We start from the raw sequence: 17,797 nt of genomic DNA, 5'->3' as shown, positions 1-17,797 counted from the left end.
CAAAACATTCAAGATCTAGGCATGTATTACCCTTGGGCCAGCTTACTCACGTAAGTAGTGCAGTTAAGAATGAGTGTTGAGGCATGGTACGTGTTAATATTCTCAAGAACCTCAGTGTCTATACTTTTGAAGGTTCCCTTGTATGGTGAAGATGCGCCATGGCAGTGCTTACATCTCTAAACACCCTGGGCTTTCTGACATCTCTTTCAGCAGTTCTTAGCTGTGTGATCATAAAGCATCAAGTTCCAATTTTACTCTGTTTGCCTTGTGTTCGGGGTGAAATTCCTAAGCAGTACATTGTTCTTATAAGGGCTATATGCCATTCTCTAAATGGGCCAATCAGAACTCATTCATTGATTAATGGAAACTTGTTTTAGGTGACAAACCCACTACTGGACTTTCTGCCACAATTGCAGAGAAGCCACTACGACGTCCTTTGACATTACTATTTTACTGAAAAATAGATTCTAGAAGCCCATTTAACATTTGCCCCTTGGTTTATTTTGTCACATAAAAGGAGAGGGTCTAGCTTTGAAGGCGACATACTAAGATATTTTGGACAATGTTATGCTTCCAACTTTGTGGGAACAGTTTGGGAAGGCCAGTGCACAAAGCAAGGTCCATAAAGACATGGTTGGATGAGTTTGGTGTGGAAGAACTTGACTGGCCACACAGATCCCTGACCTCAACTCCATCAAACACTTTTGGGATGAGCTGGAACGGAGATTGTGAGCCAGGCCTTCTTGTCCAACATCAGTTCCTGACCCCACAAACGCTCTGCATGATGAATGGGCAAACTATACAGATCTGTGGTCATCATTTGGAATTCATCAAGATAAAATACCTCATGACTGACTCAGAGAAATTTAGTGTTCCCATAGTACACCAGGCTGAAAGTTGAAAATAGGGACCAAGACTCATGTCTCTGCTGATTGTACCAAAATTGTCCTTTCCTTCTCTATACACCAAGACAGGCATAACAGATGTAAACTGCACCTTACTTTGGGTCTGTTTTTATAACTTGTATTACAGGATACCGCTGATATAATCAAAGGTTGAGCTCTTAACCCATCAAAAGTAAGTTTACTGGCACAACATATATAGGAAACCATAAATATCAGTTTTCCAGAAAAAACAAGAGGGCGCTGGATACATACCTTTCTGTTTTGTGTATAATCAGCAGAATATTTTCTGTATTACTAGGAACATAAACATTGCACGGCCTTCCTTACTATTCTTTTAGGCTCCATAATACCCAGTATTACACAGTGAAAGGCACATAGAAGAAAAATGATGAAAGGATGGGCACTCAATATTCTAGACAACAAAATTGGGTGCAAAAGGTTATAAAAGGTATGCCTCATCATAATTAAATAATCCAATAGATCATCAAACATACACTACACCCCAATAATACCATACAGTTTTATAATTACAGTTATTACAGGCACTTCTGTGATCTCCCAATGTTTTGGTAACCACCCTCTACCATTTATAAGAGACTGATTGCAGTGGGCTACTGACACTTTGGGGTCTCAGGCTCTTTATTCAATGATGCATATGGATGTGTAAATAACGTACACACATTTGGCGGTCACAACCCACCCCCAACCCCCTCAACATAATTGAACTCCTGTTTCTTAACCTGTTTTTTTGTCATAGCAAAAAATGCAATCTCTTAAGTGAATAGAGGTTAGATATCCAGAGTTTGTATTATTAAAAAAAATCCATGTGATTATATCCATGTAATTCAGTGAAAACACATGTAGAATGAACATATTAACAGAAAATGTAAAGCACATATATCGAAGAGGTGGACTAGACAAATATACAATTATTATTGCATGAAAAGATTTGAAATAAATGACTACATTAACTGAGCTGTCACCAGAATGTCTGCATTCTCTTTTCTGTGTATGCGCGAGTGAATGTTCTAATTGTGACATTACACGTTATTGCTATTAAGAGAATTCAATGCTTTTTTCTGCCTCTGGTGCTCTAACAGCGTAATGGACTTCTCTGAACTGTCTATGTTCCTGATAAGTGTTTCCGGCCTTCTCTTTATTTTCTTCTGGTCCTCTAATGCACATCCAATAATGATGGACTGAAACTTCTGGTCGACTGGCCCAGGAGGAACATCTGATGTGCAAGCTGCATACAGGGATAACAATTGCTTCTTGCCATTTTCCAAGTTTTCCACCACATTCTTGGAAATCTCATCAATAATGGTGGTGGCTTGCTGCAGAGCTGAAGCTTGTAGTGGGCTTCGAATCGTTTCTAAGGAGACTTCAACAGTCAAGGTGCGATTCATTAGTCGACCGGCTGTTATCGTGAGTTCCTCCCTCTCACCTTCAGAAGAGTTTAAAAACGTTTTTTAAGTATATGTTACAATAGTACCATTGTCTAATTGTAATTTAGCAATAAGAGTGTTTGATAGCAGTTTAGGTTTATCTAGTTCTTACCAACACTGATGTTCCTCATGTCCTGGCTGTTCTGTATACTGTGGATTAACTCTATCAGAGTTTCTTTTTCCACCTCCAGTGTAGATGCTGCATCACGCAAAGCTTGTACCCTAAGAGAAGAAGAAAAACGCACATTACACTTCTTTCGCTTCCATTGTTATCAGTTCCATTAGTCTTTCAGCCTGTATCTGATACCTGGATGTAATGGGCTGGTTAATGTTCTTCCACATATAGCCATTTGGGTTACTAGACTAAGAAGTAAATGATGTGACAGGGAAATTGGCAGATATCTCAGCCACACGACTGCGACTCGTAGAAGCTTTATGTCAATATTTTCTGTACCAGCTGTCCCATGTAAATTACTCTCGTGCATAAGGTCAATCTTTCTGCTGCACCACAGGTCAAATCTGTGCATCTGTTCATTCATTTCAGTAAAAAGACATGATGATGTCAACTGTGCAGCCATTAGGGGATATATCTGAATGAGTGAGGAGCAAATCCTTTACATGCATGGAATGGAAGCGATGGAGAGACTCCTCTTTTTGCCTTACTGTGGCAGGTGTTTGGGTGGCTTTGCTTCCATAGTGTGACTGGGAGTATTCTGTTATATTATGCATCAAGCTCAAAGCGAACTATAAATGAGCAATCATGGCAGTCCATGTCATGGCAAGAGAGTACGTAGTTAACATACTTTGTGTCCCTTTTTGTATGTCTGCATTTCAAAAAGTGCATGAAAAGCCTTGCAAGTTTTTGGCATTCGTATCTGGTGCACCATGTGTCTGTAGAAGTGTTGAGCACTGTTGGTTTTACTCTCAAGTTTTCCATCTATTACATAGATTATCGAGAAAACTGTTGAAGTCATCTTGACATCATGTTTATGGTTTAACAAGACATATGCATGATCCACACACACTGGCTCAAGGTAACATCCTTCTCCGCTGCTCTGTCTTTTCTCCTTATTGTTTCCCGCTGGTTGGCTTAATTTGGCTCTCCCCTCTTCTGCAGAAATGCTTCTCTTACTCAGATGATCTGTCTGCATTATTCTGGCTTGTTCCCAGTATTTATGCAAAATGACCGAGCCTCACAAACACTATAGGTTTGTGAGGCTCCATCCTGTGGCAGAAAAGGCCAGAATAATGCAGCATACACCCAGGAGAAAGGGGACCAGCAGAGAACAAGAAGGAGAAGAAGACAAAGAAGCAGTTGTCGGAGAAGGGAGAGACGCTGAGACCGAGAGAGACTGTAACAAAGAGTGAGTGCAAGTGATTGACAATAATTCAAAAAAAAAAATGCTCTCTGAATTTTGTCTGAACTGAAAGGGTAGGAAACTAAATTCGTTGTCCGAAATGAATGGACCAAAAACAAAACTAAAAATATGTCCGAGTTGTTTTTGCCTGGTCACACATCTACAAGGCATCACAATTCCATCATGTAACTATGTAACACAAGTGTATTAGATTTCTATATTGTACTTGTAACATGCCTTCTAAACAATATGTACACTTAAAATAGGTCCGGGCATTTTCAAGCACAGCAGCCCTTACATGAGGGGAGTGGGAGAAGGAGCACAGAAGGTAGGCTAGATTAGGCCGATAACAATGACAGTGAGCAAGCCCAGATCTCACATACAACCCAGGAGCGTAACTAGAAACCACTGAGCCTTGGTGCGAAAACTGTCCCATTGTCCATTTTCACACACTTATACACAGACATCCACATACACTTGAGTGTACAATGTAGTGTGTTAAGAGTGAGTGTTGGGTTCACGGTGTTAGAGTGAGTATGTATGGGGGCATCAGTGTATTCTCCAGAGAAACTTACCAGGAAAGGTTAAATGATCTTAACATATATCGCCTGGAAGAAAGACGTGACCGGGGGATATGATAGAAACATTTAAATACTAAAGGGGATCAACAAGATAAAGGAAGAGAGTTTATTTAAAAGGAGAAATACTACCACAACAAGAGGACATAGTCATAAGCTAGAGGGGCAAAGGTTTAAAAGTAAAATCAGGAAATATTACTTTACTGAAAGGGCAGTGGGTGCATGGAATAGCCTTCCAAAGGAAGGTAGATGTTTATATAGTGAAGGCATTTAGGCAAGCATGGGATTGGCATATGGCTAAGCTAATTAATGTATTATATTAACTAGTGATATGCTGGGATTTAATGCTCTAGTTATTATTTGGATATGCCCTCCATCCCAGCTGCAATCTCTAACAGATATGATTTATTTATTGTCAATTTCATCTGAATAGATATATTATGGTAACATATAAGTTTCTTTTCTGGCTTATCAGAAAGTATTTAATGCATTTTTAATGACATTATGTACAATGCTATGCTTCCAGGGAACAGTTTGGGGAAGGACGTTTTCTATTCCAGCATGACTGCACCCCAGTGCACAAACAAGGTCCATGAACACATCAGAGTCTGACCTCACAAATGCTCTCCTGGATGAACGGGCAGACATTCCAAGAGAAACGCTCCAAAATCTTGTGGAAAGCCTTCCAAGGAGAGCGGAAGCTGTTATAGCTGCAAAGTGAGGACCGACTACATAACGATGTCCATAATTTTAGAAAGGGACATCCAACAAACTCATAAAGTTGAGATAGTCAGGTGCCCACATACATTTGGTCATATAGTGTATATTAAATGTGCAGCTTCTGCTTTGACAGTTGAAAGGAATGATTTTCTGATTTAGGAGCTATTTTCTGGTAAAACAACATATACCCATCCCCCATCACCGAAATGGGTTTGCCACAGTAGGCAAGTCTGTTACGTGAGTCATGCTTTTTACATCCATTATGCTTTCGTACTAGCATCCTTCCTTGGAAAATGTAGATCACATCATTTAAGCGGATAATGAGAAAAGAAATGATCCCACCACACCCATTAACTCTTTGACTCCCGTTACTGTGTTAAGGCCCCATGCACTGTACATGATCAGACAGGTGGGGGTACTTAAGTATTATTCTTGCTGTTGCTCCACCGACTGTACGTTTAACAGACAGGAAAAGTTTCAGGCATTTAAAGAGTCATGGGATTTGTAATCCAGTAGCATCTGGTTAGTTCTGCACCAGTGCGTGAAATGACATGTCATACATAGCACTTTCATTCAAATTTTCCATGCTTCAAGAAAACCCATCAATTGCCAAACCACCCAGACGTCTATCCTAAACTGCTGACACCTACTTATTAAGTCTTAAAGAGCGCAGCACAACTGCAGGGCAATGTGATCCAGAATCCCAATACTCATTCTTTCCGCTGTTCAGCCCCATACGGTAATCTCTTCCAAGAGAAAGGTTATATATGTTACAAGGTAAAATTATAGAAAAAAGTAAAACCAAACGGCAGCCATGATAAGGAAGTATGTAGTATACAAACTTACAAACTTACTATATGGTAGCTTTCACGTGAGTACTGTCCCTTTAAAAGCCTACCTAATGTGTGTATCATGACATAATAATGCACTCCATCGTAACACAGTGAGAAAGGTATGACTGGTGGCTCATTAAATCCTTCCTTTTATTTAATTGTTCGTAAATATTTTTATTACACCAGATAATCAAAAAACAGTGGAAGTCAATGCCGCCCCTCCTGCAATAGTCCAGGGCAGATGAGGTCATGGAAGGTCAATACGTTCTACAGTGACACTGCTGGCACCCATCAGAGGACACGCATGCTTGGCGGCAAATAAGAACCGTTCACTCCATCTTGTCTGCCATAAACTGATGCTCCACTTAGACGGGCATGTGGTGTCATGTACACAATGCTATGGAAGCAGAGTTCTCCATCATGTGAGATCTGACCCAGCGGTGTACCTGAGACCCTGTTCTTTCAATAGGGCAATCCGGTCCCCCACATACACTACCTTATTATTACAAGCTCCTTTAACACCCAAAGACAAACTGGAAGAGTGCAATGGTGGCGAGCCTACAAAAGAACTCTGTTAAAATACTGAGTGGTATAGGAGCCAATAGGTAACGAGTATCGATGCCAAAAGGCACAGATCAATGCCATTAAAATCAGACCATTTAACAGGCGGTCACAATACTTTCTCCCAGCCCCAAAGAGGAGTTGTTAAGAGTTAAGAGATCACTTAGGAACACAAATCCCGCTATCAGTCACGTAGTCTGCTGGAGTCTTCTAAGCTTTTCTAGCTACTTAGCACATGATCCAGGCAGCCGGAAATGGATCTGTTTCACTGCAGATCTGAACTGCCATGAGGAATGGTGTTAATGCATGTCACTACGTAAAGCAGTATATATATATATATATATATATATATATATATATATATATATATATATATATATATATAAAATCTCCATTGTGCTGAAATGCCTGCCACAAGATCATTTTTCTGTTGGCGATGCATTGTAATTAAGGTCACTCAGAGAGAAAAGAGGGCCATCTGTTATGTTACTTGTCCGCTCAGAAACACTAAAATAGCAGAGCTTTCCTTATGGGAATTAGAACCGGGACCCGGCCACGCCAGGCGCTTACGTCTGACCGTACAATGCAGATGAACACAGGAGTCCCTTCTCAGCTGTGCATTTCACTCACTGCACACAGAACATTTCAAATAGCCGGAGGTGACAGCTTTGCTTTGGCCGGGTGTTTGGAGGACAGGAACTATACCAGGGTTTAGAATCAGAATTTTGATGTCATTTTGACATCTGTTTCACATAACAATTTTTATAAATAAACCAATTTTCTGTGGTTTCTAGTGACTTTTAGGGCTATAGAACGCTGTGATACACACATACACAGCAAACGTCAGAAGGGTTTGTGTGCTAAAAAGGGACTGCCTCTCCTAAGGAGGGACACTTGGGAAGTCTGATCCTGTGTCTTTGTCGTGTCCGCTGCCAAATGGATGCTGCCCACTAAAATCAAAGATAGCCTATGTGTTCATATCCTGACTGCTGGACCTCCATATATATGACATCATTGTGACAGCAGTATTGAGTGTGTGACATCATCCACCAGGAGACTGAACATTCTGCAACAGATGCACCCAAGAGAATAGCACTTTAAGATGATAGACAGTGAAAACACCCCCTACAAGGAAAGGCGATGTTGTAAAGTTGCATATATTTATACTTTACATACTCTTTTTTACATATATATATTTACCCCATTAGTACCGGAAAAATCATATGTAGAATATTTTTCCTGAAGACCCAGATATTTATCAGTCCTTGCTCTTATCTTTCATGATAACTCTATGCTATAAGAGCCTCTTCCACTTCTGATGGGAGGCTGTTTTAGTTTTAGATTATGACGTCTTGTTCTAACATTTCTCCATTTTTGAAATAAACGTTCCTCCCGTACTTTGTTAAATCCCATTAAGTATTTCAATGTCTCTATCACATGTTTTTGTGTACAGGTTCACGCTCCCAGGTCACCTGCCGTTACTAAACTGGGAAGTCGTCCCGCATGCCCTGAGTTAGTATACCCTGACGCAACAACAGCTATGGTGTTTGCCATGAGGTCTTAGCAGTCTCTTTTAGACGTTATCCTCGGGATGATTAAGGACAATAACCTGGTTTTTTTTTATTCTGTTCTAATTGTTAAAAACCTGGCATCCAAGTGGCTGCTGTGCTTCCCAGCGATGCCAGCCCCAGGGATGTCTCTCGTGCCAACAATTCCACTGGAAAGCATAACCACTGGGAAGAAACCCCCGCATGGCAATCCCCCCGTACTTCCCACCGCCAAAACCCGGAGCAACAGAAACATTGCTGGGAACTTATTGGTGTCGTTCTCTACAGCCATTTTTTGTCACAGAAACAGACCCTAGATTAGAACCATCCGGGCCATAAAGTCTGCCTCAAACCTCAATTGGGCCTTTATCTGGTTTTAGATTCAGGATAGCTATATGTCTATCCTATGTATGTTTAAATGTTGGTTAACCTCTATGTGTTGACTACTGCTGGGAGGCTGGTCCACTTATCCACCACCCTCTCAGTAAGGTAGAACTTCTTACATTACATCTAAGCCTCTGATCCTCTAGTTTTAGACCTGGAGCTCTTGTTCTAACATTTCTTCTCCTTTGAAATACATTCCCTTCTTCTACTTTGTTAAATCCCTTTAAGTGTTTAACTGTTTCTATCACATCTAATCAGATCTGTACATTTGGAGATCCCCCTTTGGTTTTCCCATCACTCTTCTCCTGCCTTGCATGTGTTGTGTGTCCAGGGCATGTGTCATAGTATATGTGTAACACATACAGTATCTGTACATCAGCCCCCCAGAGGAGCCGGTGACGTCACCTGTACCGGCTATCTGAAGAGGAACAGCTTTGGAAAGAGAAGTAGCTCTACACATGAGAGGTGAATGGGTTCCTACCTGATTTCCAGCTCATCCAATGTCTCCAGCAGATGGCTGGAGCGGGCTGCCATGGACAGTGACCTGCAGAACTTTCCTCCATTCTTCCCATCCGAGGCTTTGGCCTGGATCTTGGCTTGGGCCATGGCTGTGCTGTCTCGGCCGGTGTCTCCTGAGATGTCTCCGGACACGCTGTCTCCTCCGCTCCGAAACACTTAATGAAACGTCTCCTAACATGGGCTGGGAGGATCCCTTCCCCGCGAGTCACGTTCCCTGCCCCCTGCCTGCAGCACACGGCTGCCCCCTCCGCCTCTCTTTAACTCTTTCAGTGCATTCACTACGAGCACCGGCGATCTACCTGCTGCTGCAGCCTGATGTATCTTCTACATGTGTGTATATATACAAGTTATATATAAACAAGTTACATGCATTGGGCGTCAATACACGTGGGGTGTGCATTTACACTGGGCATGTAGTGCTCTGTGTGCAAATTAATAACCCCATAGAGATTCGCCTCTATAATATTATGATGTCATGTGAATGATGCTATGTTGCTTTAAACTCAATGGTGTGCATAGCTGTTCTATTTTAACCTTATTAAAAACCTTTCTGTAAAATCCTCATTAATCTGGATTTTTTTCTCCTGCCCCCCCCCCCCCCCCCCCCCCATGTTCTGCAGTGCTGCCCTTCTCCCTGAAAGTACTCTGGTCTTTTACAAAAGCCTCTTAAATCACAATTATATATTCCGCTTCCACCAGCACTGCGGTCAGAGCCGGCCTTAGGCGTTGTGGCGCCCTGTGTGGACTGATCCTCTGGTGCCCCCCCACTACCCCCCTCTCTCTGCCCCTTCAAACTACACCCCCCCTTACCTTGTTGCCAGAGTCCTGCGGTGAGAGCGGGAGGCATCCGTCTTCTCACTCTGCCGCGGTGCCGGCATTTCATTTTGAGCGCCGGACTATCGGACATGAGATGCTGGCACCGCGACGGAGTCACGTAGAGTAAGGGGTGTCGAGCGGTTGCTGAGAACTTTACGAGCAACCGCTCGGCGCCCCTGCCCGGGACCTAGATTAAAGCATCGTTTTTTGTTTTTTTTTAAACTTTAACATGAATGATGTTAAATAAAGTTTAAAAAAAAACAAAAAAAAAAACTATGTTTTAAGTTAAGTCCCGGCCAAGCACCCCTGCTACCATGGCGCCCTGTGCAGTCGCACAGGTCGCACACCCCTAAGGCCGGCCCTGACTGCGGTTTCTGCAGCCAGTTCTACTTTCTGTACGGTTTCTAGGTATATTTCTATTACCGTACTCTGCGGGTCACACATTCTGGGGCAGACTACTTCATATCATACGATATCCGAGCATTCCACATCATGCGTGTTTCACTAGTATGTCAACTTGAGATCTGGACGTCAACCATATCAGCTCTGCTTCTTAAGGACAATCATTAGAACACTTTGGTTGTTTATCTTAATGAATCACAATTAAGGAATCTTTGCAGTGGGCTAATAAAGGGTTAATATTTGAAGGGTGTACTTTATGAAGTTACAAGGGATACATCCAGGGGTATACCAGGTAGTGATATGCGAGGACCTTGATGAGCCAGAATTGCTGGCACCAGCCTACTACCGCCTGAGTGCTTAGTGGTGCAAGTGTAAATAATGAGGATAGTGTGTGTAAGTATGTTAATGAGAGAGTGTGTGAGTAAGTGTGAGTGTACTTCTGTCAGTACATGTAAAAAAAAAAAAAATATATATATATATTGACACACGTGTTTGTGTGTGTGTGCGCACATACATGTTACAGCCTTATATTGTTTTATTATTGGTCACCGATTTTATTATATTGATCCCTGGCCAGAAATTGAGATTAGCATTTATGGCTAATCCAGCAGCGAACAGGTGTGTGATACTGATTATTATCTTTTATTTATATAGCTCCAACAATTTATGCAGCGCTTAATACAAAACATATATTCAAGGGGTATGAGATGACGAGAAATGACAGACTAAGACAAACTGATACATCAGGTGGAGAGAGCCCTGCTCGCGAGAGACACACACACACATTATCTAGTGCATTCTCAGTTTATAAACTGTTGGCTCTAAGTTTTTTGTGTTTCTTTGTCCGATAACATCCTACTCCCCTCACATTCCTCCACAGCAACGGCCATTATGAATCCTGGCAAGTCTGTTAGTAAATCTTCACGGCATACAGTATGACTAAATGCATTCACTATTTTGTTAGTTCTTGCACAGAACGCACCCTTGAATGCCCAACGTAAATTCACAGTAGACTGCAATGGCATTATCTTCACATGAACCCATGCACCTATTCTTCAGACTTCAAACATAAGTCACCCACATTACTGTATAATTGTTCTGCTGCTGTTTTATCAATGAACTTCTCCTCTCGCTGTTTTGAGTGGTTGTCTGTTGCATCCAGTGCAGGGGTCATAAACAAAGAAAATACCCTAGGTGAGTGCCACAGGTTAATAGCCCACCAATGGTGTCGGAGGAAACAATTATCTTTATTCACTGCACCGCACATGGTATGCAGGGCCAGATAATGTAACATGCAGCACCTAGAGCTCTATTATTATTATCTTATATTTATATAGCACCATAAATTAATACAATACATTTATTCTAGGGGTCTGGCAAGACGAGAATCGTCAGACTAAGACAAACCGATTACACGGCCACTAGACAAAAACATGGTGCTCAATGGTAATTAGTATTAGGCAAAGTAAACGATACAATACATCTTATATTTCACAACATCAAATGGTTTTAAAATATATTTATTGCTTCTTAATATAACAAGTCGTTACCGGGTACATATATACAAAGATCTAAAACAGACAATTAAATGAACAGCGACAAAATTTTGTATTTAACAGAAATGATCAATACAGTCAACTAAGCAGCAAAGGAGCCAGAAAGTAATCTGAACATGTAAAAATATACATCAAGCAACACAAATATTAAATATACTTTCTTCAGTATTTTCAAGTAGAGGGGGAACACAGCTCCTGATTATTCACCGTTATTCTATATTATATTCAGATTAGTGCAGTGAGATTGTAGATTTTGGTGCTTGCAGGTCAAAATCAAAGCTAGTGCTATTTATATATATATATATATATATATATATATATAAAACTAAACAGCTGTTAACACAGTGACCGCTCTGGGTATGGGCATTCAAAAAAAAAGGAAACAGAAATCTCAGCAGCAGTAATGTTATTTTTGCCCTAAGAGAACTTGAAAATCTTAATCTATTTTCAAAATCGACCCATCTTCAAGGCTTCTTCTGATGGCTTCTTTCATATCAGTGTCTGCAGAAAATAACAGGAAAGGTAAGGAAATGTAGTGGGTTCCCCAGTTAGTCGGTATTACTTGTTCAGCCCAGTTAGCCCATTTTGTCATTCTCTGCAAATACATGGCATAGCTGCTATTATCCAGTTCCCACGCATCGCATATCTACACGGACCTGTCCTCATTAAAAGAAAATACGGTTCCTTCACTGAAGTCATTCAAATAGTAATCAGCTTCCACTTTTATATTTATATGTCTTATCAAGAGTTACAAAGAGAACGGGATCTTGCACATGGAAACTGGGGATGCATATTCTTACAGAACATCCGTGTACATTGGGTTCAAAAACCGATCACAACAAAAAACGGTTTGACTGTTCCATTGATCGTAATAGAAAAAAGTCAAGGCCAGGATGTACAAGAACTTTGTGTAACATAGCGCTATTTCACAACGTTAGACTACAGACCTTACAGAATATCATTTTGTGATTTACACCTTTATTGGACAGGCATTTGATTCTGACCATGATTAATATGTTTAGTCACTTGTGCATCACCTATGCATTTGCCTACACTTCACATGCAGCACGTATATGCAGTGTACATATAAGCACTACACTGCCTCTACACTAAACTCTACTTCTAATCCATGGGAGGATCAATACGTAGAAGTGACAGCATCTCACAAGCTTGCCACAAATGCCTTCCATCACATTAAATGTGGATGTAGTCCTGGTTCTACCAATCGGAAACCACATACTACAAAGAAAGATTAGCACATTCTACTAAAGAATCATGTAATCAAGTTGTTACAGGTTCATAGTGACATCACCATCTGACATTTATGAGAATACTAACATTTGGAAAATATATAAATGTCTACACTGCGGTATAGCCTATAAGTGTATTGTTCCTTTAATCCAGTATTTCTCAAATGAGGCGGCCATGCAGCTTGGCTCAGGATAGTGGGGCTAATTAGTGGATGTGTCTACAGCCAACGCCAACAACTCTTTTGTCCATGTCTGTCCCAAGTCCCTTATTATTACCAGTAACTCCCAATTTGTTAGAATATCAGTTCGGAAGCACAAAGCAGTTGTCCGGACAGTGAGTGAAGGAATGCAGTCAGGGGGTACTATCTGTTCAATTACTACATTCTTACTCTGAATTAGCCATCCCTTGCTGACAAAACTTATCAGCAATAAGTCCTTGCGCCCGCTAATTAAAATGGGTGCTCTCCACGGATGCGGATAAGGCAAAACATGCACACTCGCACAAAAATGACTTTAGAGGGATTCCAGTGTCAAGTAACTCAGCGCACTTAAAAAGGATGCCCATGGGGGAAAGAAATTCTCCTTGAGAATAAAATAGTGCTGTATACAGGAATGTGTGTTAGCAATGATAAAAACCTGGTTTTCTCAAATTCTGCTCCAATAAACATTCTTTATCTGCAGAGTTGGAATCTGCTATTATTGTTGTTCATGTGATGCTTTGGGTGACTTTCCCTGCCCAAACACCACACTTAGACAGTTCTTTATGGCAATGATAAAGACCAGCTTGTACAATTATCCCCTTAACGTCCATTGACAGGTCAGGTACGTCACAAAAAATGGTCACTTTACGACCTATAACGTGCCTGGCATGTAATTTTAGATTTCTTCGCTTAAACGGTGTTGCTGTAATGCCTCGATGTCGAGACATTTAGCAACACCGACATCAGCATCATGGGCCATGTCTGGCCACTCCCCCCAAAGATCACCTCCTATACTTCAATGATGTCGCTGAAATGCCTCGATCATGACACCGCTCACCACAGGGCGCGCTGTGATTTTGCCACTCGTAAGATGGCGGCGCGTCCTTTTTAAAAGGTTGAATACAGGTACTGGATTATGGGTGTTTGTCTAATAGATTGGCCTAAAGTTACGAATATGCACTAGTTTTTTTTTTTTTTTAAACAAACCAAAGCAACAACAAAAAAATCTGAGTTAGAGTCACACAGACTAATAAGTAGAAGCACTCTTTACACTAGCTGGGAAAATGGTATAATTCATCCTTAACCCCTTAACGACAATTCCCGTACATGTACGGGGTTGCCGGGCAACGTGTTAACGACAATGCCCGTACATGTACGGGCTGCCGTTAAATAGCTGCATTGCCGCGATCGCGGCTTTTTCGCCGCGATCGGCGGCTTTGCAGCATCCACGGAAGCCTCACAAGTGAGGCTGACCGTGGATCCGGGGAGGGCAGCCCTCCCCGGAAGAAAAATGGCCGCCGCCGCACCGACCATCAAAGATCGCGGCGGCGCACGGCTAAAACTGCTTAGGAAGCGATCGAAATCGCTTCCTAAGCATAAACTATGTTGCTGACATGCCTCAGTATCGAGGCACATCAGCAACACTACCCCCCTACCCCGATCGCCTTGTGATTGCTCCGAGGAGCAACCACAAGTGCCATCCTGTGAATGACGTTGCCGTCATTCACAGGATGGCATTAGCAATAGATCTGAGTTCAGAGGGTCTATCCAGACCCTCTTGAGAACTCTCGAGCTCCTCCTGCAGGTTGAATGCAGGTACTGCATCCAACCATGCAAGGTCAATAGAGCACAGCTCACTAATGAGAGTGACTAGTTAAAAAAAAAAAAAAATTTAAAAAAATAATTGGTCAAAAATGTTTTAAAAAAATTTAAAAAATATGGTAACATGTAAAAATCCCCACTGTCACCAAAAAAAAAAAAAAGTTTTTAATAAGCAAGTCCTAAAATGCTTTATCTTTAAAAAACATTCCAGCATGGAAAGAGTTAAAATATTGGCATTACAAATGCCCATAGGGTGTCTAGTATTAAAAAATATATGATTTGATGGGGTAAATTGAAATGGCCGGCTTCAAAGATGTCCCAAATATATCCCAAAAATGGGACATGGGGCAGATATCTAAATGGCAAAAAAATACACACCTCACAAAGGCGGCCTTTTACCTCCCAAATAACCCAACAAACCCATGCATGGGGGGTATCACTGCGCTCAAGAGATGTTACTGAACACATATTGGGGTGTTGTTTGACATGGACATACACCAGGAGCGATAAATTTATACCTGGAAGCACAACATGTGTGAAAAAAATACAAAAAAAATTTACTACCATAAAGTTTCACAAAGGGTGGTGGTAAAATTAGTGCATGGAAAGGGTTAAAATACCAGCATTTCAAATACCTTGGGGTGTCTAGTTTTTAAAAATATATGATTTGATGGGGTAAATTACGTTGGCCGGCTTCAAAGATACCCGAAATGGCACATGGGGTGCAGAATTACCAGATTTGGAAAAAAAGGTTTTGAAATGGCAAAACGCTACCTGTACTTATTGCCCCATAACGTGCAGAAAAAAGCAAAAAAACATAAAAACATTGGGTATTTCTAAACTCAGGACAAATAGTAGAATCTATTTAGCAGGTTTTTTCATTAGTTTTTGCAGATGAGTAAAAGTTTTCTGTTTAAAAAGTGAGAGAAAGTATTTTTTTAACAAAAAATCCCCATTTTTTATCATTTTTTTTATAGTAAATTAGATGATATGATAAAATGAATGGTATCTAAAGAAAGCCCTGTTTGTCCTGAAAAAAACAATATATGTGTGGGAGCACGAAATGAGAAAGAAGAAAACCACAGCTAAACAGTAACACTGAAAAACGTTAAAAAAGCCATTGTCCCACAATATACTACGAGTAAAAACCCCTATTGTCCTTAAGGGGTTAAACTGCCCAGCGTACGACTTTTCTAAATAACTGCGCATCTCAGAAAACACTTGTGTGATTAAAAGTCTCTTTGGTTTCACAGAAAAATAAAGTTACCCCAAGAGCTAATCATCTCTTAGATTGGTGACCAAGGAATTAACCAGAAAAGAAAGGGCTCTTTTAAAAACCACCATCTAGCATAAACACCATGAAGCTCTAGAGTGCCACATATACTGACTAAAAATATTCCAACCAGACCGGCATTTACGCCATCCTCAAGTGTAAAGGAGTGCGACTCACAAAATCCATTAGCCGAAATAAAACAGACTACAATAAATTACCTGATAAAATTCCAATATGACCACAGATCTCCGATTAATTAACATAACATTTTGTGAATACCGACAGAGTATGAACTCCATATTAATGAAATGCTTCAACCCCCAAAATGAAGCAGCAGCTACTTTGGGATACATATTCATTCACTTAGATGCAGTAAGTCCAAGCAAAATGATCGTGTATTAAAAAAGAGGGGGGGGGGGGCGGAGTGCCATGTTCTGATAAATGTAATGTACAAGTAGTACAGAAAATGGAGATTCCTCTATGACCTCCACTTTCTCTCCTGTTCAGTTTTAATTATTTTTTTATGAATCCCAATCTTTCACATTTGGCTATAGTTACATACTTATTGAAGACCCAAACAATTTTAGCTCCCACACATTTTAATACATTGGACTTATTTCATGAAAGGAAGTGGTTTTACCACCACAGAACTAATGGAATGGTCCAATCACCAGAACCACTTTTCCATACAAAAAATAAAAATACGAATACACAAAAAATAAACATCAAACACACCTTCATTGTGTTCTACGTCCATGGCAGCATCGCTTGTACCTGGAGAAATTAAAAGACAAACCAAATCCTGGTTTCAGAGACCATTACATTTTATTTTGGTGAAAAAAAAAAAGAAAAAAAATCCTATGAAACCCAGGTGAACAAGATTAACTTTATCATCGAACCGGTACAGTTCTGCAAATTACAGTTAACATGAGGTGATTTACTGAGCAAGCTCAGCCCTTTTTCCATGATACAGCAACTGGGGTCGACGTTTGAAAGTATAAGTTGGATAAGTTGAATCCTCCACTGCAGCCTCCTAGTTTAGTGACCTGACAAGTATCCACAAATCCCATCAAATAGAGGGAATTTCTGGGAATGTACAGGACTGCTGAGCTAATCAAACATGCTTACATGCGTTTCCTTTGTTTGCACATGCTTGGCTGAATACATGCACACATTTACCAACCCCTCAAAGCTGGAGAAACTAGCTTAGAGACATCTGTATTCAGTCATTAGCATTCAAGCAGAAGAATTGTAACAATATTTTCCAGTCAAAGACATGAAATGTAGAGACCTTTAGGGAAGAGAGACCTCTTAAGAGCACCAAAGCCAATTGAGTGCTCTTGTACGCATTGTTCAAGGTTTAATAGTAAATGTACTTTACATTAGTGAGAGGCTGTGGCTTCTTAATCCCTCAGAGGTCTGGAGCAGCCAAGTAGAGCCTTCCATGCATGTGCACAGGCGTCTCAAAGAACCCCATCTACAGCATTCGCCAATCAAGCTCTGGAGCATGGAGTATACCCACATGCAAAGAGCCAAACACATATACGCAGGCTCTGAATAATCCCCCATGCATTTATAAAAGGAACTCATCATATACATTAAAGTGCATGCTTTAACCATCTCACTAAAGAGTATTATGCTTTCTTACCAACAAGACCCATAATGCTAGGACTTAAATAACTGGAACTGAAAAATATAGGGACTAGTTTTTCATCTTTTGGCAAACTAGTCCACATTAACTGCACTATTTGGTTAAATGGATATTCCAGCCATCGTAGGCACCCTCCCCGGGGCATCAACATCGGCCATATACAATATCGCGAAAACAAAAACACACACATGTGGAAA

At 40.8% G+C, this 17,797-nt stretch overlaps 1 protein-coding gene across 1 annotated transcript; it reads right to left on the bottom strand.

The window, feature by feature from the left end:
* Positions 1 to 1,945: 1,945 nt before the first annotated feature.
* Positions 1,946 to 8,937, bottom strand: LOC149302360 (BAG family molecular chaperone regulator 2-like). Its single transcript, XM_089482705.1, has 3 exons — positions 8,813 to 8,937; positions 2,463 to 2,572; positions 1,946 to 2,349 (listed from the first exon to the last, which is right to left on the bottom strand). Exons 1-3 carry the CDS (start codon positions 8,935 to 8,937, stop codon positions 1,946 to 1,948), a joined length of 639 nt encoding a protein of 212 aa, XP_089338831.1.
* Positions 8,938 to 17,797: the final 8,860 nt, after the last annotated feature.

This window comes from Sceloporus occidentalis, unplaced genomic scaffold (genome assembly GCF_023333645.1).
Source record: "Sceloporus occidentalis isolate IW3139 unplaced genomic scaffold, rSceOcc1.0.p SCAF_19, whole genome shotgun sequence".
Lineage (NCBI taxonomy): Eukaryota > Metazoa > Chordata > Lepidosauria > Squamata > Phrynosomatidae > Sceloporus > Sceloporus occidentalis.
This window is presented reverse-complemented; position numbering and strand designations above follow the sequence as displayed.